We start from the raw sequence: 26,311 nt of genomic DNA, 5'->3' as shown, positions 1-26,311 counted from the left end.
GAGTTTCCAGGAGAAAAAACAGAATTCCTTGATTTGCTTCTGGATGTGCCATTGTCATCCAGGCTTGTTCTTGAGGACTTGAACTTGCCAGTGTGGAGCATTGTGAGTGTGTTAGAAACAAGTGTTGGATTTCAGCTGCCAAACTGCTCTGCCCTCGTGCTGAGCTGGGGTTATGGGCTGTGTTCATGGGTTTGGGGCTTTCCCGTCATCCTGAACAATAAAAAACTCTGTTGTCCTGAGCAGCTGTGGCTGCCCCTGGATCCCTGGCAGTGCCCAAGGCCAGGCTGGACATTGGGGCTTGGAGCAGCCTGGGACAGTGGGAGGTGTCCCTGCCCATGGCAGGGGTGGCACTGGATGGAGTTGAATGTCCAAACCAGTCTGGGATTCTGTGATGATTCAGATTTTCCCTCATTCTGAGCCACTTCAGGATAAAAAGTTGCCTTGGATTAGCTCTGCTGTCAGAAGATAGTTTTGTCCTAACGTATCCATTTAAAGAGACAAGAACTGTGTTATAAATGCACATTTGGAAGCATGTGCTCTTTTTTTAATTAAAAAAATACTGTGCAGGCACTGCAGGATGAATACTGAAGATGCATGGTCCACCCCCTTCCATTAGTGAGAAGACAACACAAAGCTGTAGGCAGATATAGAAGCATTAAAATAATTAATTTTCCATTTTATTGTGTGTCAACAGAAGTGTATAATAATAAGCATTTTTGCAAAAATTGTGGATTAAGCATTTTTCTCTACATCAGTGGTGTGCTGGAAATGTCCTTGCTTTAATGTGGAACAAATGGCCCTTGGATCTCATTAAAGATGGTGTTCTGAGAGCTCAGAGGAACTCTCAGTGCTGCTGGGGTAGAGCAGGTAGGGCTGCTAAAAACCAGAGTCAAACATTAAGTGAAAGAGAAAGGAAGAGTAGAAATGAAAGAGGGAAATAAATGAAGGTTAAGAATTGCTTCTTGTGAGAGCCCCAAAGAGGAGCTGCAGTGTGGGAGCAAGGTGCTGGGATTAGTTGGAAGCTCTCAACCATAATTAATTGAATGTGTTAAATAGGATGTGACACGGTGTGACAGGGACTGCTGGGGGCACCTCCAGTGCTGGGTCCAGTTCTGGGCCCTCTCCCTGCAAGGAAAACGTGGAGAGGCTGGAGCATGTCCAGAGAAGGGAAGGGAGCTGGGGAAGGAAGGGCTGGAGGGTCAGTGCTGTGAGGAGTGACCCAGGGGTGGCATGGGCAGGGCTGGACTCCAGGGCCCAGCATCAGTGGGTCTGTGACTGCGGGATCCTGCTCAGCTGAACCCTGTGTGGGACAGGAGTGGGACAGCAGGGGCCTCGCCCCACTCCCTGCAGGGAGGGAAGGGCTGAAAGTGAAATGTGATTTTCTCACTCAAGAAACACCCAGCTGGAGGTCTGACCCCACTACCACAGCCCAAGCCTCCCCAGTCCCCAGTGCAGCACTGGTGTCCCAGCCCGAGGGCACTGGGGTGCAGCCTGGGGCAGGCCTGGCGGCATTCCTGGGATCCCCAGGCTCTCCCTGTCCTGCTCACTCGGGAGCAGCTGTGGGAGCTGGTCCCATGTCCTCCAGCAGCCGCAAGGAGCGTTCTTTTCTGCACAAGTTCCTGCAGCTCTTGGCACCGTGGACTCCCTGCCCACGCCAGGGCTTCCCAGGAGCTGTCACAGCACTAATGAGAGCCAGAAATTGGAGCTGAGCAGTCCCTGGCTGAGACTGATCCTGGGGGCATTTTCCTCATTAATCAGGATCTGAATCAGCGGGTGGGAAGATGAGGGTCTGGCATTATGGGAATGTCGTCACCATCTTCTGACATTTGGGATTTGTGCTGACAATGAAAATTGCAGGTATTTTTTGGCTGGAAGCCTTTGAGAAGTGATGAGTTTCTATCATTTTCAAGTCGGCAGTTGTGATTTGCCTGATCAGTGTGTGTTTGAGGACAAGACTCAGTGGCTGCTGTGCCAGGAGGGCAGAAACTGGACAGGCAGCAGCAGGAGAAACCAGGGCAGAATATATGTGATGACATTTAACTTCTGTTTATATGGAAGATACATTGGAGGGATTTAAGATAGCTAATGCAGCAGAGCAGGAAGATTCTCGGAGGTTTTGCTTTTCCTCTGAAGCAGCTTTCTGTCCTCAGAACCCCAAACCACTCACCAGCCTGAGAGGCCTCGTGTGGGATCAGGAGGCAGCACGGGGCTGATGCTCCATCTCACCGGTGGAGGGGCTGGGCTGGCACCGTGGTGTTGGTCCCCAAGGAGGGACTGGGCTGGGGCCGTGGCACTGCCCCCCACGGAGGGGCTGGGGTGGGATGGGAGCAGTGCCAGCTCCCACAGCAGGGGCAGGGACACAGCCGCTTCCCGAAGCTCATGTGCTGCTGCTGCAGAAACAATCCTTCTGTTTGAAGGGAGGGTTTGGCGTCTCTGGGAATTCTCTGTTACCCTGCAGAGGTGTTAAGGCTGCTCTGCTCAGTGCAGGGGTTTCTTTGGCACAAGGCAGAACTGGTGGGGTTTGTGGCTCCACCACCTTGCAGGCAAGGTGCTGCCCTAGGGCTCCCTGTCAACCCCTGCAGCCAGGGAAGTGAAAGGGAGTTACCCTGTGAGGGGAAACACGGTGTCTGGGCCAGGCACTGGAGCAGCTCTGCATCCTCTCTGGCACTCTGGCTTATCATCACTGTTATCTCTTGAAGGGATTTCAGTTGATATTTTGCAGAAGACTCTGCTGAGGATGTGTTATTGACATACTCTTAGCTTAAAACCATTATCATGGTAAATCCCTGGATTTAAAAACTAATTACAAGACATTAATAGCTGAGCCTAAAGAGCTAAGTCATGCAAATATTGCTGTCTGCAAAGTGGAATATATACAAATGTTTGAACTGCTGAGTTAGGAGCTGCAGTCTGGAGGTGGCAATAAATCTGAGCCCAGTCCTCGCTGCTGGCTTCTGTGTGTCCATGAAATTAATGGCACCGTCATTATGAAAGTGGTATCAGGGAACGTGGCTGTTTTCTTCCCTGAGTAGGTTAATTACCACTAATGTAATTATTTTTGTACTGATTTTTATTTTAATCAAACATTGCACTAAACAATTAAGTTCAGAACAAATGGCTTGTTATGGAAATGTTTGTGGCAGAGGGAAGCAAAGCAGCAATGTTTGAATTACACACAGATACTGAGTTACTTTATTCATTAAAATGAGCAATTACATTAGGCCTTATGAGACAGACTAAGCATTTCTTGTTAATGTTTGTTCTATAGTGAACATAATGAGAATATATATTGTGAGTGGATCCAATCCCTCTTGCTCGAGGCATTCAGGAACTGGGGGATGTGTGGAAGCAGGGAGAAAATCCTTCCCAAATCTGCCAGAACTGCAGCACAGGGGAGGCTCCTTGTGTCCCTGGGCACTGACTTGGCCAAGTGTGAAGTTCAAGGTGTGGCATTGTTGGCTCGATGTGGGTACAATGTCTGGCTGCCTCTGGCAGTGCTGTTGGTTTGGGAAGAGTAAATTCCCTTATCCCTGGGCTGAAATTGAAGGTTCTACAAAAAAAAACCCAGATTTTTCTACTAATTGCAAGAGCACTTTCTCACAATGTATGAAATTTTTTGCTTCCTGCTTTGTAGGCCGTGATAGGCATTTTCAGCTAATCCTTGGAGGTATTTAAAAGATGTGTAGACATGGGACAAATTTTCTTTCAAAAATACACTTTTCTGAGAGGGGAAAGTGTCTGTAGTTTGACTCGGGTTCTCACCCCCTGGTGCAGGTGCCCAGCGCTCCCTCCCAGGCACTTTGCATCCTGAATTTTCTCCAGAAACAGCAGAACTCTGCAAATCTGTCCAAGGCCAGTGCTAGAGCTGTTGTCATCCCAGGAGGCCAGGAAAAGGACCTCCCTTAATTCTGCCTGATCTCCTTCCACAGAGTATCTGTGCAGAATGAAGTACCTTTAGGCTGTCCCTAAGGTACCAGCAATGCCATGGAATATGTTTGAGAATATGGAAATTCATTCTTGTGTAGCCATGAGGGAAGCAGGGCTGTGATAACACGTTAATCAGTCTGTGGTTCTGAAGATACTCACATGTGGGAAATTGGTGAAAATCATTTCACTGATGCAGACTGGGTCAAAATCCATGTGGTTGGGGTGATCTCGTTTTATACTGGTGCCTGCTGCAAAAAGGCATCAGGGAGTGGCTGTGGATAACAATGAGGATAGGAAATGCAGGCTCTGCACTGGATGGAGGCCTCGCTCTCAGGTGTAAAAACTCATGTAAGTCACAGCTGCCCTGGAAAAGGGACACAAATCAGGGATTCAGAAGAGTAAAAGAAGCAGCAGTGTCAGTCAGCTGCTTTCCCAAGGAATTGCCATGACATTTTCCCACGTTTTGTGGTTCAGCAGTCTCAGCCCTGGTTCCCCTCTGTGCCCCTTTCCCTGGCTCTCTCTGCTGGCATCGCCCTCTGTGCCCCTGCAGTGAGGGAGTCACAGGGACACGTCCGGGTTCCTCAGCCCCTCCTCGCTCTCACAGCCCTGGAACTCAGCTCCTCGTTAGCCCGTGCTGGAGCAGGGATGGAGTCAGGCATGGAAATGCATTTCCTGGCTCCTTGCACTGCCAGTGAGACCAAAGCACCATTTTCCAGTGCAATTAAATGAATCTTTGTATTTCCCTTTATCATTAGCACTCCTTTGCCTCCTGCAAGCTGCACACCTTCAGCTCAGCGGAGTAGGAGAGAGGAGTTCATGGATCTTTTCCCCAGAATACTGAAGGTTAATGAAGTTTCCCAGGCAGTGGCAGACCTCTAGAATATCTCTTACTGAGGGATTATTTTTACAGCATTCACAGAGAGACTCTTGGTACTTCAGTGTTTGAGCAGAGTGTGACTTCAGGGTTTGGTGTTTTCACATACACAAAATGAAGATGATACAGGATCTATTTTGATTTAAATTAGGAAAATGCAACTTAATCCTTCAGTGTAAGATTTGCCCACCCAAGTCTTCCTGTCTACATGGATAATTAAGGCAGCCGATTCAAGAAACTCATCTTAGAATTTTAACTTGTAGGGGAAATCGTGGAGCTTGTCAGCATTTAAGGGACCTACAGAAAAATAGCTGAAATGTTGCTTTTAATAACACTTATTCACATCTATCCCAGGGGATCAGGTTTTATGTTTGGAACAGACACACACACACACAGCAGCTGCTGGAGCCACTGAGGTGTGCTGGGAATGCCAGGACCTTCCCAGGCGTCCAGTCTGGACTGTTTCCCTGGGGCTCCAATGCTAATCCTTCCTTGTTCTTGGAAGCTGGTGAGTGGCTTTAGTCGGGCATAGTTTGAAATGATTTGTGAGTCTAGTTCTCCACAGTACTTGCGAGCCTTTGTCACATACCTTGGAGTTCAGGATTCTCCAGACTGTGGAGCAAGTGAGACTTTCCATATATTGAACATAATCATTTATCATTTGCATTCCCAGAAGCACGTGTGGTATTTCAAAAGCTGAATGTGACTTTGAAATGAAATATTATCTAATTACTGCGTTTTTCAGTGATGACCATTTTCTTTGTCCTTCATATTTCTTACCTGGCTTGTAGAGCAGACCTTCCCCATTCTCACTGATTCCATGCCCTATAGAAAACACATTTCCTCCTCATTCCAAATCTTCCCCTGGTCAGTAGCAGTTCCAGGAAGGAAGATCTCTGTTCTGTCTCTGTAAGAAGCCCCAAGGTTTTTGGAAAGTGGCCTTGCAAATGTAAGTCCTGCCTTCCCTCAAGGATTGCAATGTTCCTATTAATTTTCATGAAACAACAGGTTTTCACTCTCCTGCTTTATCTGGGCTTGTGTGTCATTCCATCAGACTTACACACGTCTACTTATACTCATCTACAAATAGAAACAAAAAATGGAGGCAGTAAACACAGTTCGGCACCGGAGCCCCACACAGAGGCACCGGTGTGTGGTTCCAGGAGTCTGCCAGAGGAGACGTTCATCCAGTTGGGTTTTGCGTGTTGGGGTTCCCCTGGGTCCCCCCTCTTCATTCCCAGCTCGTGTCTGTGGCTGCCAGCCCTAACCCAGAGTCTCTTTGTGTCGCTGTCCCACAGAAGAGATGCAGTGGGGAGGAGGTGTGCGTGCTGTGCCCCCCTCGGTGTGCAGCCAGCCCTAAGCCAGCCCTAACCCTGAGCCTCTTTGTGTCCCTGTCCCACAGATCGAGGAGATGCAGTGGGGCGGGGGCGTGCGCTCCGTGCCCCCCTCGGTGTGCAGCCAGCCGTGCCGGCCGGGCGAGAGGAAGAAGATGGTGAAGGGGATGCCATGCTGCTGGCACTGCGAGCTGTGCGACGGGTACCAGTACCAGGCCGACGAGGTCACCTGCCTGCTCTGCTCCTACAACGAGCGGCCCAACGAGAACCGCACCGGCTGCCGCTCCATCCCCATCATCAAGCTGGAGTGGCACTCGCCCTGGGCCGTCATCCCCGTCTTCTTGGCCATGCTGGGGATCATCGCCACCATCTTCGTCATGGCCACGTTCATCCGCTACAACGACACGCCGATCGTGCGGGCCTCGGGCCGGGAGCTCAGCTACGTGCTGCTGACCGGCATCTTCCTGTGCTACATCATCACCTTCCTGATGATCGCCAAGCCCGACGTGGCCGTGTGCTCCTTCCGCAGGATCTTCCTGGGCCTGGGCATGTGCATCAGCTACGCGGCCCTGCTGACCAAGACCAACCGCATCTACCGCATCTTCGAGCAGGGCAAGAAGTCGGTGACTGCGCCCAGGCTGATCAGCCCCACCTCGCAGCTGGCCATCACCTCCAGCTTGATATCGGTCCAGCTGCTGGGGGTCTTTATTTGGTTTGCAGTTGACCCACCCAACATCATCATAGATTATGATGAGCAGAAAACTATGAACCCCGATCAGGCCAGAGGAGTTCTCAAATGTGACATTACGGATCTACAAATCATTTGTTCCTTGGGTTATAGCATTCTGCTCATGGTGACGTGCACTGTGTATGCCATCAAGACTCGGGGGGTCCCAGAGAATTTTAATGAAGCCAAACCCATTGGATTCACTATGTACACTACCTGTATAGTATGGCTTGCCTTCATTCCAATATTTTTTGGCACGGCCCAGTCAGCCGAAAAGGTAGGTGAGAGTGCACAGGTACCTCAGGATTCACTGTGGTTGTAACGACGTGCTGGTGTCAGCTTTCCGTGGATTTCCAGCTGAGCTCTCCAGTCAGCTCGTTCCTGACTCACGGGCAATCTATGGCACTGTTTACCTTCCCCGTCTAGCTCGTGGGCCATTCGTTTGATAAACTGGCAAATGATCAATAGCAATCACATTAGCTGTTAGTTTCATTGTTGCATCTATTTCAATTGTTTCTTTTCAGTAGGATAAGTGGGAATTAGCTGTCATATTATCCACAAAGAGGCATCTCCTAACTCAATCATTTTGAATACAAGATGTAAGCAAGAAAACTGTCAAAAAATACTCAAACAGACTCCTGTGCCTCTGGACCTGAGCCCTGAGGGCAGTGTGGAGTCTGAGGAGTGCTCTGCTCACAGAGCAGCCCCAGGACACATTTACACCATGGTGTAAAGGGCCTGTCCTGAGCTCCTGTGGCTGAGCCCAGTGGCTCCAGCTGATGCTCCATGATGCAGATTCACTTTTACTTCTCTCTGGAGAAGAGCTGTCATTTCAGAGGGATTTGGCAAATACCTCCAAGCCCAGTATTTAGAGAGCAATGGTGATACTGGGCTGTCCTGAGCTTCTGTCAGTCTGTTTTACCCCTCCACCCCACCCCAGCCTGGAGGAAACACCACATCCTTACCTGTGGTGTGCTCCTGAATCCAGGCACCACTCACCTGCCTCAGATGCTCCCCCCAGCCCTTGCATGGATGTGGTAGCATGCTGTTCTCCCCCGATCCTGAACCCACGCTTTCCTGTGCAGGAAAGAGCTTTGGCTTCTTGGTCCTTTTTTCACCTCTATTTTCATTTTCCATTTGTTCTCGAACACGGAACTGGGGCAGGCTCAGTGCTGTGGATGGAATTATTGTGTCTTCTTAATGGGTGAGCCAGTTTCTCATGCCAGCTGGCAGGTCTCACCTTGAGCAGGGCTATCACTCCCAAAGAGGCCGTGGTTAAACCCGGGGGCTGCTGGGCTGAAGCTGCAGGAACACAACGGGGTCACTGGGGCAGGTCCTGCTGTGGCTCCAGGGCTCTTCCTTGGGAAGGGGCTGCACAGAGCTTTGCTCTCTGCAGCTCAGGAGGTTGTAGAGATCCACAGTTGCTTTGGCCCTCAGGGGAAGAGGGGACCACCCAGGACAGCCAGGTAGGAGCAGGGGTTATGGAGAAGTTTTCATGGATCCTCTCACCTCTGCACTGGGCTTTCCAGAGCCATTGCATCCCTAAAGGGAATTAATTTCAACTGGAAGGGAAACCTGCCAAGGCTTATGAACACTTCAAATGCCTCTGCTCTCCCTGTTGAAGGTGAGATAAGGAGCAGCAGAAGCAGCTCTGGCTGCAGTGGGGTCTGTCTGTACCTGGCTCTGACACGGGGGGTGCTCAGCAGCTCTCAGGCTCCCTGCATGGGAGTGGGGCCTGCAGGAGACTGAGCTGAAGTGCTTGGAATTGTTGTCTGCAAAGATTTAACCAAGTGATATTAAACCACAAAGAATTCCAGAGGCTGCTGCCAGCACTCAGAATTGTTCAGCAGCAAAAGCTTGAGGTGTCTGTGTACTCCTGGGGCTGAATTAAACCTGGACTCTGGAAGCATTGGATTCTCATACAGCCCTTGTAGGACAGCAGAAGAGATGATGATGAACTTGATCTCACACAGGGCACAGTGGAGGGTACAGGGCAGGAGAAGCAGCCCCTCACTGTGCTGTGCCCCAGCCCGGGGGCATAGGGGACGCTGGGGATGGGGACAGCAGTGGCTGCTCTGTGCTGCTGGGGCTCATCCCCATTCCTCGGGCTGAAAGCTGCTCTGTCCAGTCCAGCAAAGCCCCCAGTGTGACCCTCCCTGTGCAGTGGCCATGCGTGGATGGCCCCAGGTCCAGTCCCTGTGTCCCTGCAGGCCTGGGCAGGTCCTGGGCTGTGGGACCAGTACACGGTGCCGAACCCCAGTGCTGGCCCTGCTCCTGGGGCTTTCCCCCTCCTGCCCTGCACAGAGCTGCAGCTACAGGAGCTTTGCTGCTTTTCTTTCTCTTCTGTCACTCCTTTTGGGTGGGGGTGCAGGGATTGTGCTTTTTTGTGCTTGCTACTGATTTCCTGTCAGATATTTCCTCTGGAAAATATTGTGCCTTAGCTTAGCCACGCATGTCTGTGCTGGAATGGAAATTGTACCTGCTAAAAAATCTCATGCAGCACAATCTTTTAAACTGAGGAATGGGGTTATATACAACACTGTGGGTTTCAGTATATGGATTTATTTTATTTTATCAATAAATACAAGCATAATGTTGTTTGGTAGAAGGCATATTGAAAACACCTGCCTTGTTCAGGGTAGAGAATAACACCTCCAACAACAACAAAAAACCCCTGGCAATGTGCTGCAGGTAATTCATAAAAGGTGAATAATTCAAGCAGGAGCTGTTGCAGCAAGTGGAGGGAGGCAGGGCAGTGTGAGGAAGGCCAGAACCCAGAGTTTCTCCAGGATGCAGATGAACCATGGGGTGTATGGGAGGTGGTAAAAGCAGATTTCAGATCTTTTTACAGCTTGAGTTTACTCAACCTGGTTCTTTGTCCACCATCAAAAGTGGAGAGAACACGTGGTTGGTTGTGATTTATGGGTCAGCTGTGGTCTATGGGCTTGGCTTGGTAATGCAGCACATGGATCCCATGGATGTGGAATGTGCTCGTCCTTCCCACGTTCCAGCACTCCCGGAGTTCCCTTGGCTGGGACACAGAGCTCTCAGAGCTCCATGCCTGGGCACTGTGCAGCTTTGGGGGGTTGTGTTCTCCTGTATCTGGTGGATCTCCTAAAAATGCTGTGTAACCTTTGGGGGAGCAGGACAGTTCTGGGGGCAGGAATTGTGCTGGCTCTGCTCGTGAAGATCCTTCCTTCAGCGTGTATTTGATAGAAAGCCACTTAATGGCTTTTAGCAAAGGAGGGGAGATTTAGGCTGGATATATGGAAGGAATTCCACCCTCTGAGGGTGAGGAGGCCCTGGCACAGGGTGCCCAGAGAAACTGAATATTCCCCTAAAATCTCATTTTCTCAGATTATGTCACTGGGCTGATAGAGAGAGAGATGTCATCATTATATTTTCATGTTTCATACAGGTTCTGCTGCCTCAGAGCTGTGATTGCTTTTATTCAGTAATTGTGCCAAGATTAAAATAATACATTTCTGGATGTCTTTACAAGCCAGTGAGAACTGTCAGCGTGCTCCTCAATATATCCTGCCAGTGGGATTTTTTCTTGAATGATTTTCGGGGCTTTTTGCAAGTTAAAAAAGTTCTAATCATGCCTCTGAGTGAGGGGTGACTGCTGTTCAGCCAGTGTGGCCATCCTGCCTGGGATGCTTTATTCTTCCTGCAATGATGAGAAGTAGGGAAAAGTTGAAATAGGGAAAAGAGTTGTGACCTTCCATCAGCTTATTTCTGCATGAATTTTTGGTTGTAAATTGTTGGGGGTTTTGGGGGGTTTTGTAGGTTTTTGTAATACAACTACTATGCAATTTGAAGTCCCTAATTCCATCAGCTCTTCCACCTTCCTCCTTCTTTCTCTATTTTTTTTTTCAATGTCCCTTTTATTGAAGTCAATAAGCAGAGCAAGTCAGGCATATTTGGCAGCAACGCTTTTACTTATTGTGTTAAGTGTTCCATAAATACTGTAATTTGAAGGCACATGCAAAATAGGTCCTTGTTCAGATTAAATAATGTCACATTAGCACAGGAGCACTTCAGTCTATGTTCTATTTTTTGGTGAAACTAAGTTACCCTTCAATTCTCTGTAACACAAATACCAATTAGCCAGGTAGGACACACTTTTATTTTCTCCCTTGGGAAGGCTTGAGCTGACAGTTGCTATAGCAACTCTACATATATGGATTTGGGAGTTATGAGGAATTTAATGCAACATCTGTTGGAATTTTACACTGTTGTATCGTGGAGAAAATCAGGCTTCGAGGCTCCAGGGAATGTGACTGAATCTGCCCAGATTTGGGGCTCACACAGGGACAGGGGTGGATTGCAGCTTTCATTTAAAGGAGGATTCTGATAACAGGAATTTCTCTCATTGATGCACTTTCACTTCACCCATCACTGCATTATCTGCATGTTCAGGTGCTGAAGTTGCTGATTTTATCCAGCCTCGACTGTATCCCTGAGAACACCCCGGAATTTAAGGATCTGACATTAGAGTTGTCATGAGTCAAGCCTGAATTGAAGAGCAGCTTCACCTCATTGCAGTTCAGACCCTCCAGGCTGGAGCCACGAGGTCTGGAGATCCTCCAAGCACGGGGTATTCAATAAAATCCACTTTTGTGGAGTACTGGAGTTCTGCATTTTAATTGAGGAGAAATTAGGTGTTCTTTGAAATCTAGAAGTGAAATAATCAGTGGAATTTTTGGAAGGCTGATAACCTTCACTACAAAAGTGATCCTGGCCTAGGTTTTTATCAGGTTATATAACAACACTGCTGAAAAGTGCATAAAAACTCTTGTGAAAACCTTTGAGTGCCTATAGAGCTTCAATTCTAGTTTCTGTAGAACTAATCAAAAATTTTAAGCACAGCTTCTGGGTCAAGTTCTCAGTAAGATTTACTTTATTACCCTCTGCATTCATTTGGCCTTCCCAGTGGGAAGGGAGGCTGTGACCAGTCAAACCACAGCCAAATTAGAAGGCTTTTAAGGTGTCACTGCTGCTAAAGGTGTAACCCTAAACAGGAGCTCAGCATTTCCATCTGTGTCGTTGAACTGGTGAGTGCTGCAGGAGTCCCGGGTTCTGGAGTTGTTGATCTTTGGCCACATGCCTGTTTTCCTCTCCCTGCTGCTCTGGGGGGAGGTTTGTTCCCTGAAGAGACACTCACAGACCCACCACCCCCTGGCTAGAGTTGGGTTATGGCCTCTGAGGCTCCTGGAGGAGAGAACACCCCAGGAAATAGGGGAAATTACTGACTGGGTTGGTTCCTGGTGTTTGCTGGGCGCCTCAGGGAGTCAGGGCTCAGCAGGAGCTCTGCCACAGCTCCCTCTGCCATGGAGGCTGGAAAAGAGAAAGAAAAATAGCAAGGAAAACTTGGTGCCTAAACTTGGGCTCCTGGGATTTGTGGGTGTCCACAGCCTCACACTCGGGTGCAGCAGAGAGAAGGGGGGGATTTGTCACTTGTGTTTGATGTGACAGGGATGGCTGGGAAGGAGGGAATGGCCTCAGTGACAGGACAGGGATGGCTGGGAAGGAGGGAATGGCCTCCTGTGACAGGACAGGGATGGATGGGACTCGTGGTGGGGGAAAGGCAAACCAGAGCTTGGGTAGAGAACTCGTGGGATGGGTGAGTGTGGAAAAAGGGCTGAGATTGATGCTGCAGGGCCCTGCTCTGCCCTGGCTCCTGCCGGGGGCTGGCTGAGGGTTGGCTGCTGGCCCTGGGGACGCAGAGGTGGCTGTGACATGGGCTGTCCCTGCTCCCATGGAGCACCAGTGGGGCTGTCACTGGGATCAGGAGAGGCGAGAGGGAACACAGGTGTACTTCAGGGTCGTGGCTTTGAAGAACCCTTGGAGCTGGTTTAGCTTGTGGCTGTGCAGGACCTGCCTGAGGGGAAGATTTGGCAAACCAAAGTGGGCAGAATTATTCACCCAGGATCTGGCCAGGCTGGGGGAGGTGACACCGCTGCTCTTCAAGGTGGTGTCTTGAAAGAAGCAAACACATTTTGGTAATAAATAATTACCCACAGCACTGCATTGTACTCCCAAGTCAGGGCTCTCCTGGGAAAGGGATTCCTACCTTTGCTTGGTCCTGTCTGGGGGATCTCCCACCCAAGCAGCTGCCTATGTTCAGACCCATGCTCAGCCAGGCAGTGGGAGGCTGCAGGACCCCTGAAAATGCAGGTCTGTGCTGTCTCTATTGTCAGTGCAGGTATTTAAAGGCAGGGAACAGCACACGTACACACTCTCAGTGAAATAAGGGCTGATTGGAGTAATTAGATCCTCCTCAGAAGACCATAAATTAATGGTGATTATGATTCTTGAAAGAACAGAAGCAGAAGGTACACGTAACGTCGCTCTGGTTTATCACATTTGCTGCATTGTAATGCTCCTTTAATGTTAATATGTACGTTTGTAGTAAAATCTAATTGCAAACACTGAGCAGGCAGAGCCCAAGGCCACAATCGTGTTCCACATAATTACCTGGGGAGGGGGGCTCCCCCAGCGAGCGGTGCCACCAGCAGAGCCAGGTAGAGCAGGCACTGTGCTCCGCTCAGGCAGCATCCCTGACAGCCAGGGAGAGGGCAGAGCGGGAGGATAATTAAAAATCAGTTCATTCAGTGAAATTTGCAATTATTGGGGCAGGTATCTCTGTCACAGAGCAGTTATACCACGTTTGGGTTTGTGTGCTGTCTCACAGGGGAGATGTGTTCATGTAAGCAGAAGTGACTTGGTTCCTGTCCCCACGGTGGTGCTGCGTCACCCAGGGACCCTTTGAAGCCTCTGAGTGGCTGCTTTGATGTCTGATGTTGGCAGTGAGGGATCTCTTTGCTGTGATAATTCCAGCCTTTTTCATTCCCAGCTGTGCTGAGGAGACAGAAAAAAAATTGTTTGGAAGATGGGAAAATAAATGGAACCCAGAAAGGAGAGGGCACTACAGCAGTGAAAATCACAGCATTACAGACTATCCTGGGCTGGAAGGGACCCACAGGATCACCCAGTGCAGCTCCTGGCCCTGCACAGACACCCCAACACTCCCACCCTGGGCATCCCTGGCAGCGCTGTCCAAACGCTCCTGGAGCTCTGGCAGCCTCGGGACCGTGCCCATTCCTTGGGGAGCCTGGGCAGTGCCCAGCACCCTCTGGAGGAAGAACCTTTCCCTGCTCTCAGCCTGAGCCTCCCTCCATGGCACTGGTGCAGCACTGGGAGCTGGACCCAGCTCCTCCTCAGCCTTCTGTATCTCTATTTTGACCAATTCACCAAAAGCCCCAAGTCTGGACAATCTCTGTTTGACTGGAGCAGCAGATTTGGGAATATTTGTGGTGCTTTTCCACCTGTGAGCCCAGCTGTGGCAGAGGCACTTGCCCATGGCTCTCGGCATCACCACCTCTGGGCAGGCCACAGCTGCCCCTGTCCTGTGCACACACTTGATGTCAAAAAAAGGACAAGTGGGCAACGAAGGTCTCTTTTCCCCCTGGAATTTCTGGTGCATACTTAACTGCCTCTGGCTAAAAAGCAACACAATTTTTAAAGGAAAAAACATGTAGGTGTTTAATGCATAGTGTTGACATGTACTTTTTTTGTTCCTCTTTTTTTTTTTAGAAAAGGTAGAATTGCCAGGAGGGTTTTACATCTGAAAAGCCATCTCTGCACGGGCCCCTGGCAGCCCTATCAACAGTTTTTATCTGCAGCACAAACTGACAGCCCCTCACCGGGAAATAATTGCGGCTCCGTTGAGTCCAGAGCAGTAATTACTGTGTTGATGAAACTTTTCTCTTTGCTTGCATTGTGGTATCTCTGAATGTCAAACTCGCTTGGGTTGACAACATAATTTCCCCAGCAGAGCTCTTGCATCGACCACGCCGCTGCTGGGCGGGGCTGGGGGGCGTTTTCCACTTTGCTGTGTTCCTGAGGCAGCACTGGGAAAATCTCAGCCTTGCAAAGCCCTGTCATGGGATGGGTGTCACAGAGAGTGACTTCCCACGGGCAGGCCAGGGCATCATCCTGCTCCAAACCAGCGTGGAATGAAGAGAACATTCAGCTTTGGAGTCAGCTGTTCATGGAATCATGGAATGGGTTGGGTTGGAAAGGACCCTAAAGCCCATCCAGTGCCACCCCTGCCATGGGCAGGGACACCTCCCACTGTCCCAGGCTGCTCCAAGCCCCAATGCCCAACCTGGCCTTGGACACTGCCAGGGATCCAGGGGCAGCCCCAGCTGCTCTGGGCACCCTGTGCCAGGGCCTCCCCACCCAGGAAGAACAATTTCTTCCTGATATCTAATCTAAATTACCCTCCTTAAACCAAAATTTTCCTCCAAAATCAGTGAAAGATCCCAAGTTGCAGGCAGTGATAAGGGAATCTCCCCTCCACAAAGCCAGGCCTGTGTGGATCATGGAGATGGCTGCAGTTTGTTTGGGAGAGATCCTCTGACACCAAACATCAGCTCCTCTGTGCCCACCAGAGCTAAGCACAGCTGGGTTTGCAGGGGCAGAGAAGAGCTGCTCTGCCAAGAGCATTTTCAGTCTAGCAAGGGCAGTGTAATGCAGAGCAAAAGTAGGATTCTCTGTACATAAAAGATGGACCCAAAAATATTGACTTGAAGGATTTATTTGTTGTTTTAAACGGTTTAAGCAGGCATGTAATAATAATAAAAGTAGAAACCATCATACTCAGTCATAGAAATTGCCTCGTGTTTTGTCTTTGAGGCATAAGCTTAGCAGAAGGTTAAAGAGAAACAACAATGAATTCTTGTAGACTGAAGCAAAAAAATTGTGTCCCAACTGTACCATGTCAAAAGTGATTTGGGGCATGTTCATATTTCTGCATTTTGAAATAACAGCTTTTTAAACTCTCTGCTTGTTTCATCCAGGAGAATGGGGCAGAAGCAGCCAGTGGGGATCCTTCCCTCCCGCAGCAGAGCTGGGGGTGTAAGGTCTGGCGGGGGTCAGTGCTGGGGAGGGGCCACAGCCACCAGGGACACGGCTGGGGGCCCTGACCAGGTCACCCCGATGCTGTTTGGCCTGGCTGTGTTGGGAGGCGGGTCCCTGTCCCCAGGTGCCGGTCCCGGGGTGGCAGCAGGTCCCTGTGTCCCCGGCAGCTTCAGAGACCCAGAGTGGTGTTTATAGAGCAGAAAGAAGCTGGCAACTGCTGTCAGGGGATTGATGCCAATGACAAATGGAAAGGTTCTCAAAAGGTAGGAGTTTAGCCCATGAGAGGATAAAGGGGTGAGGAGACAGAGTGGAAGAGAACAGGGAAGCTGGGGAAGAGGCCAGAGATTGTGTTTGTCCTGGTTTTCCCTGTTAAAGAAGGGTCTCAGTGGGGCAGTGCTGCCCTTGCCGTGGGTGGTGTGAAAAAAACCAAGGCAGACTTTTTCCTTCAGCACTTTAGTGGTTTGACAGCATTTCCAGCGTTGCTGTTGGTGACGTGCCCGCTCTGTGCTGTCTCAGCAGCAGAAACCAAAGATCTGGACATTTTCCTTCCCAGAGTGGGCAGTGGGGCTGGGAGGGGGCGGGCAGCACCTGGACATGAACCCACAGGGTGTTTTACAGCACAGGCTCCTCACCTGGACGTTTCCCAGCCATGCCCCTGGTGATGGGGCAGCCCGTGACCTGGTAATTGTCAGGCCCTTCTGAAGGGCTTTTCAGGTTTAGCAGGGCCAGTAGTCAGAGTTTCACCAAGGGTTTTTCCGTCTGCGGTGGCACTTGGCTTTGAACGGCTGGAGTGTCTGTGGTGACAAAACGCAGGTAGGGGAACGAGGTGAAACGAGGGGTTGCTCAGCAATAACAGCTATTCTTGCACTGTTAATTGCTCATTAAACACCATCCATTCAGCCCTTAACTGCCTGTGCCACAGCACGGAAAGCTGAGGTTTAACCCTGCCCAAGCCTCATGGTTTCACTGGTGGAAAATAATGTGTGTATTGTAAATTGATTAACTCGAGCGTTCACAAGATCTGCCTTGGCCTTACCTCTAGAGACACTTATTTAAGAGAGTGCAGAGGGAGTAGGAGGACAAAACATGTGATGAACAATATGGTCTCATCTTCCTCTTGTTCCCTCTGATTTACATCTCGAGCATCAGAGCAGCCTGTAATGTTTAATGGAGATAATTAAATATCATTTGGAGACAAGATGGCTCTTTTTAGTAGTGGAACAGATCCTGCTTAACAACGGAGCTCGCAGCAGTAATTCACCAGTAAGCTGGAGAGGAGATGCACTGGAAAGCTCAGCACAGACTCTCTTAGGTGGTGGGAAGGAAAAGCAGTGGAAATCAATTAGTTTAGCCAAGGTGCTTAAACGTGATTACAGCTGAAGAAAGTCTTGTGAAAACTGGTATTAGGGAGTAGTTAAGATTTATTCTGGTGCCTTAATTGGAGGACCAAGAGAGTCAAGTGATTTGATTCTCCAGAACTTCAAAATCAATGTTGTTTTAGCAGCTTTTATTGACTGGAAGATGAAATCTGATAATGACTGAAGATAAGAAGGGGAGGTCAGGGCCTGTGATGTCCCCGTTGGTGCTGGCAGCGTGCGCGGAGCGGCGCCGAGCCCTGGCTCCGCTTTGGCCCCGAGCGAGGCGTGCCTTGGGCGCAGCCCAGCGCCTGCTCCGGCCGCGTGTGCGGGGCTCGGGGGCTGCTCGGAGCCCAGCCCGTGGCCCCGGGCTCGGGGAGCGATGCCCAGAGCAGCACCCACCGGAGTCAGCGCCCTGCGGGAGCGGCGCGGCGCGGGCGGACCGCGATGCCAGCAGAATGAATCCCTGCTCGGATGCTCGCTGTCCCGGCGCTGACGGGAGACAGAGTTTGTCACAAATTCAGTTTGTGTTCATGGGCTTCCTCGCGGCTCCCTCACGCAGAGATAAGGCAGCTGCGAGCTGCTGCACGTCTCTCCCTTGCCGTGCAATAGCGGCAGCGGATCGCTCTCGGTGAAGCTCCACGGCGCGGCTCTGAAGGCAGCAATAACCAGGCTCGGGGGTTTATCCTGTTCAAAGGTGTTTAATAAGTTACAGAGTCACATCAGTGTCTGCGGGTCGCTAACTTCTGTCAGGCCGTGGATGAGTTCCACATGTGAGCTGATTTGGGCTTAAAACCCGGGGTTTTCTCCCCCTGTAATATTCCAGATTGCTTTCAGTTTGAGTACCCCAAATGAAGGTGCTGATAGGGAGCTGTGAATAATTCAGAGTGAATTGCGGTGTTATCTCTGAGGTATGACTGACGTGTGGGAGGCAATTTCGGAGTTAACTTGGAGCTGGCAATGAGGAATGGGAGCTGCGGTGGGATGGTGCAGGACAGGGCATCGCTCCGTCAGACCGCGCTGGAGAATGGTCCGGATATTGCTGTAATTTGTCACCGCGGCGTCTAATTTGAGATGGAAATTTGGTTTATTCCTACAATAAAAAGGCAGTGTTAGATAATTAAGAGAGAAGCTCTTCCCTGATGCTCTGGATTATCGTTGATGCACACGGCTACCTCCCAAAGATACGGGGGATCGTGGAACGACTGGAATTTGGCAGGTCCTAAAATGACAGACTTTTTGTAATTAAATCTCGTTTAAATGAGCACCTAAATGATCTTGTATTGTGGGATTACCCATTCCCAGTTTAGCATAACAATAACCGCTCGTCTGCGTGTCACAGAGCCCAAGGATTGCGCAAAGCAGCGCCGGGGTTGGAATTATGATGCACTGGGCAGTTGCCATGGCAACGGTGTGTTCTAATTGTGATACATTAGCAGCAACAAGAATTGGCTGGCTCAAGTCACCGAGTTAATTAAATGCAAACTCGCACCGCTCTGAAGGAATAATAGAGAAGATTAACACCTCCCAGTGCCCCCGTGTGCGGCACGGGATAATCCCAGCCCTTTCCGCGCTCCTGCTGTGCCGCCTGCCCGCTGCGTTCTCCCGTGGGGTGAGGGATGAGGAGGCGCTGGCCGAGGTGTGGAGGGGTCAGGGGAGCCCCTTTGGAGCCGGGCGGTGCTGGATGTTGGTGACAGGAACCCCCGCGATGGGCAGGGAGAGGGGCTGGCACAAACCCGGCTGTGCTCACACGAGCCTCGGAAAGGGCGCCTGCACCGAGGAGATGCTGCTGTTTGCCGGCAGAGGTGAACTGCTGGCGTTCATCGTTCTTGCAGGGACACCTGAGCTGTTGTCAGCAGCCGTGTGTGGGTCCAGCCTGTGTGGGGCTGGGGCTGCTGCCCACACCCCATGTCTGACCCTTTTTATTGATTGTTTTGAGGTATAAATTGCTTTTCTTTAATACAAGGAGTTATTTTCCTCGTGCCAGGGTTTAAACTCCTCATGGTGGCTGGTCAGAAACAAAGGCTTTGCTGCCCTGTCCAGGAATCTCCCATTCTTTCAGGCAGCTCTGCCACACTCCCTGTTCACCTTCATCCTTCAGAAAATTAAATCATTTTCACAGAATGGTTTTGGTTGGAAGGACCTTAAAGCCCATCCAGTGCCACCCCCTGCCATGGGCAGGAACACCTTCCACTGTCCAAGGCTGCTCCAAGCCCCATCCAACCTGACCTTGGACACTTCCAGGGATCCAGGGGCAGCCACAGCTGCTCTGGGCATGCTAATAAATAAATAAATGAATAAATAACCCAGTTATAAGAGTAAATGAATTGCCAACTGCTCTGGGGTACTTGACTGCAGCCTTTAGTTCCCCAGGCACACTCCACACTCTGTACCCAGCACTGTGGTGGCAAAGAACATGTCCAGCCAGAACAAGTTTGTTTCTAAGTAGCCAAAGCAATATGTAAATGCTCTGGTTTAAGTAATAATTCCATTATCATTTCAAAAGTCAGTGAAAAACTGGCTTGCTTCATGTATGTATATTTGTCAGTGCTTTTTATTGCCAGTGTTCTACTCCAAAGGTCTTTAAAGAGAAATTATAAGTGTAGGATTATCCTTTCCCTCTCCCCCTCCTGCACTGACACCGGCTTGCACTTCAAATTCCCCTGCAGGTCTCCAAGCAAAATTAGATTTTACTTTGTATGCAAATATATGGAATATATTCTCAATATGGGCCTGGGTCAAACTTCACTGACATTGAAAGATTCCAGATGACTTTTTGCAATTTGTAGTGATGGGGGAAGTGAGGTGACCACAGTCAGTGCTGGGCACGGGCAGGGCTGGGGCCATCAGTCACTTCTTGGGCATTCGATGGGCAAGGAATTTTTTGTGGGATTGGTTTGAGGTTCTGCACACTGGTTGAGCTGGGAATATACTGGGAAGAAATACTGGGAGTACTGGGTTGCCTCAGTATAAAGGGCAGTGGTGGAGTCACCCTCCCTGGCCGTGGCACTCAGGGCTCTGGTCTGGCTGACAAGGTGGGGAACAGCCAAAGGCCAGACTCGATGCTCTTGGAGGTCTTTTCCAACCTCAGTGATTCTGTGACTGAAGGGCCCCCAGGGAAGGGCTGGGTGGAGACTCCTTCCCCGTCGGCCTGGTGGAGTCTGCTCGGAGGGAACCCTAAAGGAGGGGCAGGAGTGTGTCAATGAAGTACATGCTCCCAGAAATTAACACCCTGGAGTGGCCAAACCAGGAGGAAATTGCATGGATCCTCCAGACAACGTCCCCAGGTGGTGACTGCCGAGGCTCTGTGGCTGGGCAGCTCCTCACTGCAGTGTCGGGGTGCAGCCCCGTAGGGATCAGCTGCACAAACCCAGAGTGCAGCCAAGGTGCGTGGTCAGAATGGTGTGGTCATTGAAGATACTGCATCCAGCTGTGCAGGGGAATAAGTTCTGTTCTTCTGGGAAGGCCAGAGGATTTCAGTTTGGATGGGGGAAGGTTTGGGGTGAGTTTTTGTAAGCCCGGCGTGTTGGGATATGGAGGATGTTCAGTTGCTGAAGCACATGGAGGCAAAGGGAATTTATTAACTGGAGTGTCTCAGAAAAAGAGCAGTTTGATCTCAGGCAAAGCCTTCTGAGTGGGCCAGGCTGGCTGGGTATAAATCAAACATTCATGTGGCTGGCTCAGGGGAAGCAGAATTGGAGTGAAAGGATGGAAAAAAGGTGTTGAGGCTTGCTCTGTAAGATCAGCCTTCTGTGGGGATCTCTGCTCTTTGTTGGGGGCATGGCCTGGGGTTTCATCCTGGCAGGACTGCAAATGGACAGCTCAGGAGAGCCTGAGTGTGATGGGCACTCGATTACAGCTCGATTTGAACCCCAGTCGAGCAGGAGAAACCCTGGCCTGGGGCTGTCCTGCACTGCTGGCCTGGATCAACCCCTCTTGTAAGGCTGGCTTAAGGCTTGACTTGTTCCTTTTGCTGTGTTTTCTCAGTGCTAGCTTACTGTGTGTGATTGGGGAACTCTAACAATGCTTGTATTTATTCTGCATTGTGGATTTAATTTTGCAGGACCTGAATATCCTAAGTGAGAGGGCTGCTTGCCGTCATAACGTGTGGCTGAGTGATTTACTGGGCAGTAAAACAAAACTGCAACCCCCAGACTGGTTAAAGAGCCCGAGAGGAGAGAGAACCATCAGGGCATTTGTGCCTCTCCTTTCCAGGCTATGAATAATTTTGGCAGCATTTTTCAGCGCTGTCAAGGCAAAGCTGCAGCTCCCAGGGGCTGCACTCGCAGAGTTCCCATTGCCATGACAACCTTGGGCACATCCAGGAGCTGCTCCAGGAGCTGCTCTGGCTCTGAGCCCGGCCTGGATGTGACCTGGACCGTGGCCCAGGAGCCCCTTGTGCCACACCCACCCTGTCACCTCACCTGCCCCCACTGATGGAGTGTCCTGGGGGTGCAGAGCCAACCTGAGAGCCAAAGGGGCTTTCAGAGCTGCTGCTGCTGGGTTTCCATCTTGCTGTTCCTTAGAGGATGGTTCCTTAGTTTTGAGATGCTTCCTGCCTTGCCTTTCTTGTGCAGCTTCCAAAAGGCTCCGTGCAGAGGACGGCAGAGGAATGTTTGATCCTCCTGACGTGTGTCCCTGTAAGTTATGGTGATGAGTTTGGAATATCAGAGTCAATTCCTTCCCATGTGCCCCCTAACCCTGCCCTCTGCAGTGGGAAGCCATTCCCCCTTGTCCTGCACTACAAGTTCTTCCCCAAACTTTGGGGGTTTTCACTCCAGGGAAAGGCACCTCCAGTGTGGGAAGACAGAGAAGCCTAAGTGTTACTGCAGGTTTTCCAAGGAAATCTAAACACCACTCCAGGTTCTCCAAGGAAACCTAAACACCACTCCAGGTTCTCCTGAGTACTAAATGCCAGCACCTCTTTTGTTCTGATGGAGACTTCTGGGAAGAACATTTAATTCCTTAACCTGGTGACCAGAGAGATTTACCTGAACACATGATCAGCATGAGGTTAAGCATCTAAAGTTACTTTTTAAACAATACCTTTCTATTCTTTGGGATTTTCTGACTATTTCTTAGCTCCATGTGTCCTGGATGGCTGCAAAGTGGAATTCTAGAACACCGGGTGTTCCTTAGCGTGCCAGATTCTTCAGAACTGATTCATTATGCACAACCATTTCTGAAGGCCATCACATTTTTATTTGCCCATTTCCTTGCCCATCTGTGTGTTTACTTACACATCCACTTGCACTTTGTCTCTTTATAATCAATACCTTCCACTGATATTCCTCGTGCTCATTCCTCCATCTCAGGTAAATGGAATTGTCTTAAAACCATTTGACCTGAGTTTATTTTCTGTCCTGGGATGCTTTAATAATTTAAGAAAAATGGCAGGAGAGCTTTGCCTGGTGTTCAGTGAGCAGCTGCTTGGGTCAGGAAGGGGGATGTGTGAGGGGAGGCTGCCTGGGCTCCGTCCTTACGAGCAATATTTGATCCTGGGAGTGTTTCTGGGAAGTTCAGGGCCCAGTCAGGAGTTTCTGCTGTGCTGGATGGCCATGGTTGGTCTGATGGAATGCTTCCAGAAGCTTCCACAGCTTCTCTCTTAAAACTGAGGATGGGGATTTTGGTATTTGCAGATGTTGGTGATTGCAGGGCTTGGAGGACCCTGCTCTGGTGCCCCAGGAGCTGTCCCAGTGCCACAGTCCCAGCATTGTGCAGTGCCCCCCATCCTGCAGAGACACAGCCCTGGACTCTCACTTTATTTTCCTCAAAATCTCAAACTGAGGGTTGCAAGGTTGGGTTTTTTCTCCTTTTACATTGAATTATTCAATAGTTGAAGTGAGTAAAATTAAAGATTTCTAGACTGGTGACGTTTCAAATATAAGAAGGATAGCAAAATCTGTTTCATTTGAACTCTAATCTCTGGTCATGTATAAAATGAATAAAATGCAATAAGTGTGGAGAAATATGATTTACAACAGCAGCCAGAGTCTGGCTCTGAATACCTGAAAATGCCAAGATTGTGTGTCAGTCAATTTAGCAGTGCAGTAGCAAGGGGGAGCGATGAAATGAAGGCTTTCTCTTTTTTCCTTTCCTTTCCTTTTTTTTTTTTTTTTTTTTTTTTGTTTTTTTGGAAGAAGTGACAGATGAAGAATTATTTCTAGCTCAAAAAAGCCAAGTGCTCAGCCTGTGAGAGAGGCAAAAGCCATTATTTTAATAGTAGAAGTTGAGGATGTACATTACTTCTGCTGCACTTTGTGTTTGTCTCTTTTAGTGATGTGTAACTTATTTTAGAGCTATGATCACAAACAGCAATGCCAAGCAAGAGATGTTAGATGGTTCTGAGGATTGATAATGGGATTTCTGGAGCTCTTCCCTCTGGCTGTGCCTGAAATACCACCAAGCCCTGCTGTGGCTGAAATTTCTGATCACCTTTGGTGAGCCGGCAGCAGAGAGGTGGAGGTCTCAGGACGCTCCTGGTGTGGGCAGACCTGCTCTGGGTACCAGCCCATGGCTGGGATCCTGTGAGGAAACTTCATCCATTTCACATTCTGTCCATCACCTGTGGACATGTAATTAGCAGGAAAGAAAAATCAGGAGAGGGACGTGCAGCTGTTTTGTGTCCCTCTGTTGTCACCACCTCTGTTAGCAGGCACAGGGCAGGGAGGGCTCATTCTCTCCCTGAGCAGACAGGGATCACAGCCCAGCCCCTGCCTCTGGCTGCCCACCCCTGGATCCGCAGTGGGACGCAGGATCCCCATCCCCATCCAGGGGCAGCAGAGTGCTGAGCTGTGCTCAGTGTGCAGGGGCACAGAAAAGAGCAGATGAACCCAAAGGGAGAGAGAACTTATCCTGTTCATGGTGGGGATGCACACATCTCACTCCAAAGCCTCCTGTCCTTGCAGGATGGCTTCTTCCTGGCACACCCTTAACTGTGCCCAGTTTCCATTCAAGGACAGGGAAATCCAGCAGCCAGTTCCAGGGAGGCACCAACTCCAAACACCTTTAATCCTTTGTTGGCTTGAGCCAGGGCCAGTGCTGTCCTTTTCTTGGCTGAGCAACTCCCAAGCGATTCCAAGCAGTTTTTGGGCACCTTTGCTATCTCTGTACCTGCTCCAGAAAGCCAAGGCAGCTCTTCTTGCAGCAGGTGAGGAATCAGCTGAATATTGTCTGTACAAACTGTCTGACTCGTGGGATTGCCTCTGATGCTGCTTCAGTTTCTCTGTCAGCCATCAGATGCTGTTTGAAAGCAGCACTTGCTATTCCATCACTGCTTTGTCCAATTATCTGCCTAATTTAATTTCCTTCCAGATAAGCTGTTAGAGTTTCTCTCGCAGGCTGGAGGGACAAAATTCCTTCTCTTCTGCATCTGCATCAGAACTCTCAGAGCAAGTGCTTCAGCGTTTGCTATTTTGAATTATCACACAAGTTATAGATATAACCCATAAACGTTTATTTTTGGTGCATGCAAATTTCTTGCATAAGGAAGTTCCTAATATAAGAGAACAAGCTGTGTAAGATATTTAGCTGGAATAACCAAGATATTTAAAATACAGACATTCACTTCAACTCTCCTCCACACGTTTGCCTGAACCACAGGCTGAAAAACTTGATGTGCTGGGTGCTCTTGGGACGTGAAAATGAACAGTGGCTCTGACAAGGTGACATCAGGAGGAACAGTTTCACCGTGCAGGCACAGGGAATTGGGAGTTTGTCCTTTTAGTCCTGTTTACTCCATGCTGGCTGCCTTGCACGTGGCCTCTGCAGGTGGGAATCTCTGGGAATATGTCTGAATTTTCCTTTTGATGGCTGAGCCTTCTGCTCCAAGGAACATGCTGGGACAGGATCCATGACAACACTCCTGCATCCCGGGATGTGCAATGCTGCCACGGGGCTGGGACATGATCTTGCCCTCAGCAAGTCGGTCTTTTAGATGCTTCTATTTGAGGAATTCTCATTTTGTTGGTATAAACTGGATATTGGGAAGGAATTGTTCCCTGGGAGGGTGGGCAGGCCCTGGCACAGGGTGCCCACAGCAGCTGGGGCTGCCCCTGGATCCCTGGCAGTGCCCAAGGCCGGGCTGGACATTGGGGCTTGGAGCAGCCTGGGACAGTGGGAGGTGTCCCTGCCCGTGGCAGGGGTGGCACTGGATGGGCTTTGAGGTCCCTCCCAACCCAAACCAGGCTGGGATTCTGTGATGTGCAGCCCATTCCCTGAGCCTGGCCAGGAGCAGTGGGGTTCTTTGGGCACCCAAGCACTGCCAGGCTGCGCAACAACCAGACACTGAAGGGACATCTTCTGATGCTAAAATCCCATCCTTTCCTTCAGTGTCACCTTTCATATGATTGCCAAGCACAGGATTTGTAATTAAATGGTGTGACTGATTTCCTGGCATCCCACAGCCATCCCACAAGGGCTCTTTGCCTGCCCTGCTATTCCTGCTGTAATAACTGTGACCAGCACAACTGCTGTGATTTGTTTATCCAGCGTCCCTTGGGCAGCTTCCCTTGTCACTTATCAAACGTCCTGAGCATCCCCCTTCCTCAGGGCTGCTGTCCCAGCTGGCTCTGGGTTGGTTTCTGAGGGATTGCCAGCACCTCAGCACAGGGATGTGGTTGTGTTCCATGGGAAAAGTCCACACTGAGGGGCACAGGAGGGCAAAGATCGTGAATATCTTGATGTTAAAATCATCATCATCATCATCATTGATGCCATGACAATTTTTTGCCTTTTCTTTCATACCCCTGTTATACCTTTTTTGCAACTTCTGTATTCTCAGTGCTTTTTGCCTGCATTCTTGCACTTGTCTGTCAAGCTAAGAGATTAAACATTTTAGAAGCTTCCTAGTTAGGGATCAGTGTGCCCCAGACTCCAAGGTCCTCTCCAGAACACATTCTGTAAACTAAGATAGAACCATCCAGGAGAAGGCTCCTTGGGGAGGGGGGCTCACTTGAGCCTCTCATTGGGGAATCTTTGATAGATCTGCTAATTAGTAACACCTATAATGACATACCTGATCTTTTGGGGTGGGCATTTGGCGGGCTGCATTTCGGTGCATTTGACCTGGACGTGTGCACCTAAGGATCCTTAAAATAAATACCAAGGTAAAATCCCTTTTCCCCTTCTAACCGTGTTTGACTCTTGATTTTAAGACCAGGAAAAG

The 26,311-nt window shown here is 49.8% G+C and overlaps 1 protein-coding gene across 3 annotated transcripts in view; it reads left to right on the top strand.

Moving 5' to 3' along the window:
- The window catches only part of GRM7 (glutamate metabotropic receptor 7), a 206,904-nt gene that overhangs the window by 156,034 nt on the left and 24,559 nt on the right, over positions 1 to 26,311 (top strand). For 2 of the 3 annotated variants that reach the window (XM_048315263.1, XM_048315262.1), the window contains exon 8: positions 6,204 to 7,139. The exons of the other annotated variant lie outside the window; for it this stretch is intronic. In XM_048315263.1, the coding sequence (XP_048171220.1) occupies positions 6,204 to 7,139 (936 nt within the window). The remainder of the gene's footprint in view (positions 1 to 6,203; positions 7,140 to 26,311) is intronic. 3 annotated transcript variants of the gene reach the window in all.

Source organism: Corvus hawaiiensis, chromosome 11 (genome assembly GCF_020740725.1).
Source record: "Corvus hawaiiensis isolate bCorHaw1 chromosome 11, bCorHaw1.pri.cur, whole genome shotgun sequence".
NCBI lineage: Eukaryota > Metazoa > Chordata > Aves > Passeriformes > Corvidae > Corvus > Corvus hawaiiensis.
The sequence above is the reverse complement of the archived record's forward strand: the minus strand, read 5'-3'. Positions and strand labels throughout refer to the sequence as shown.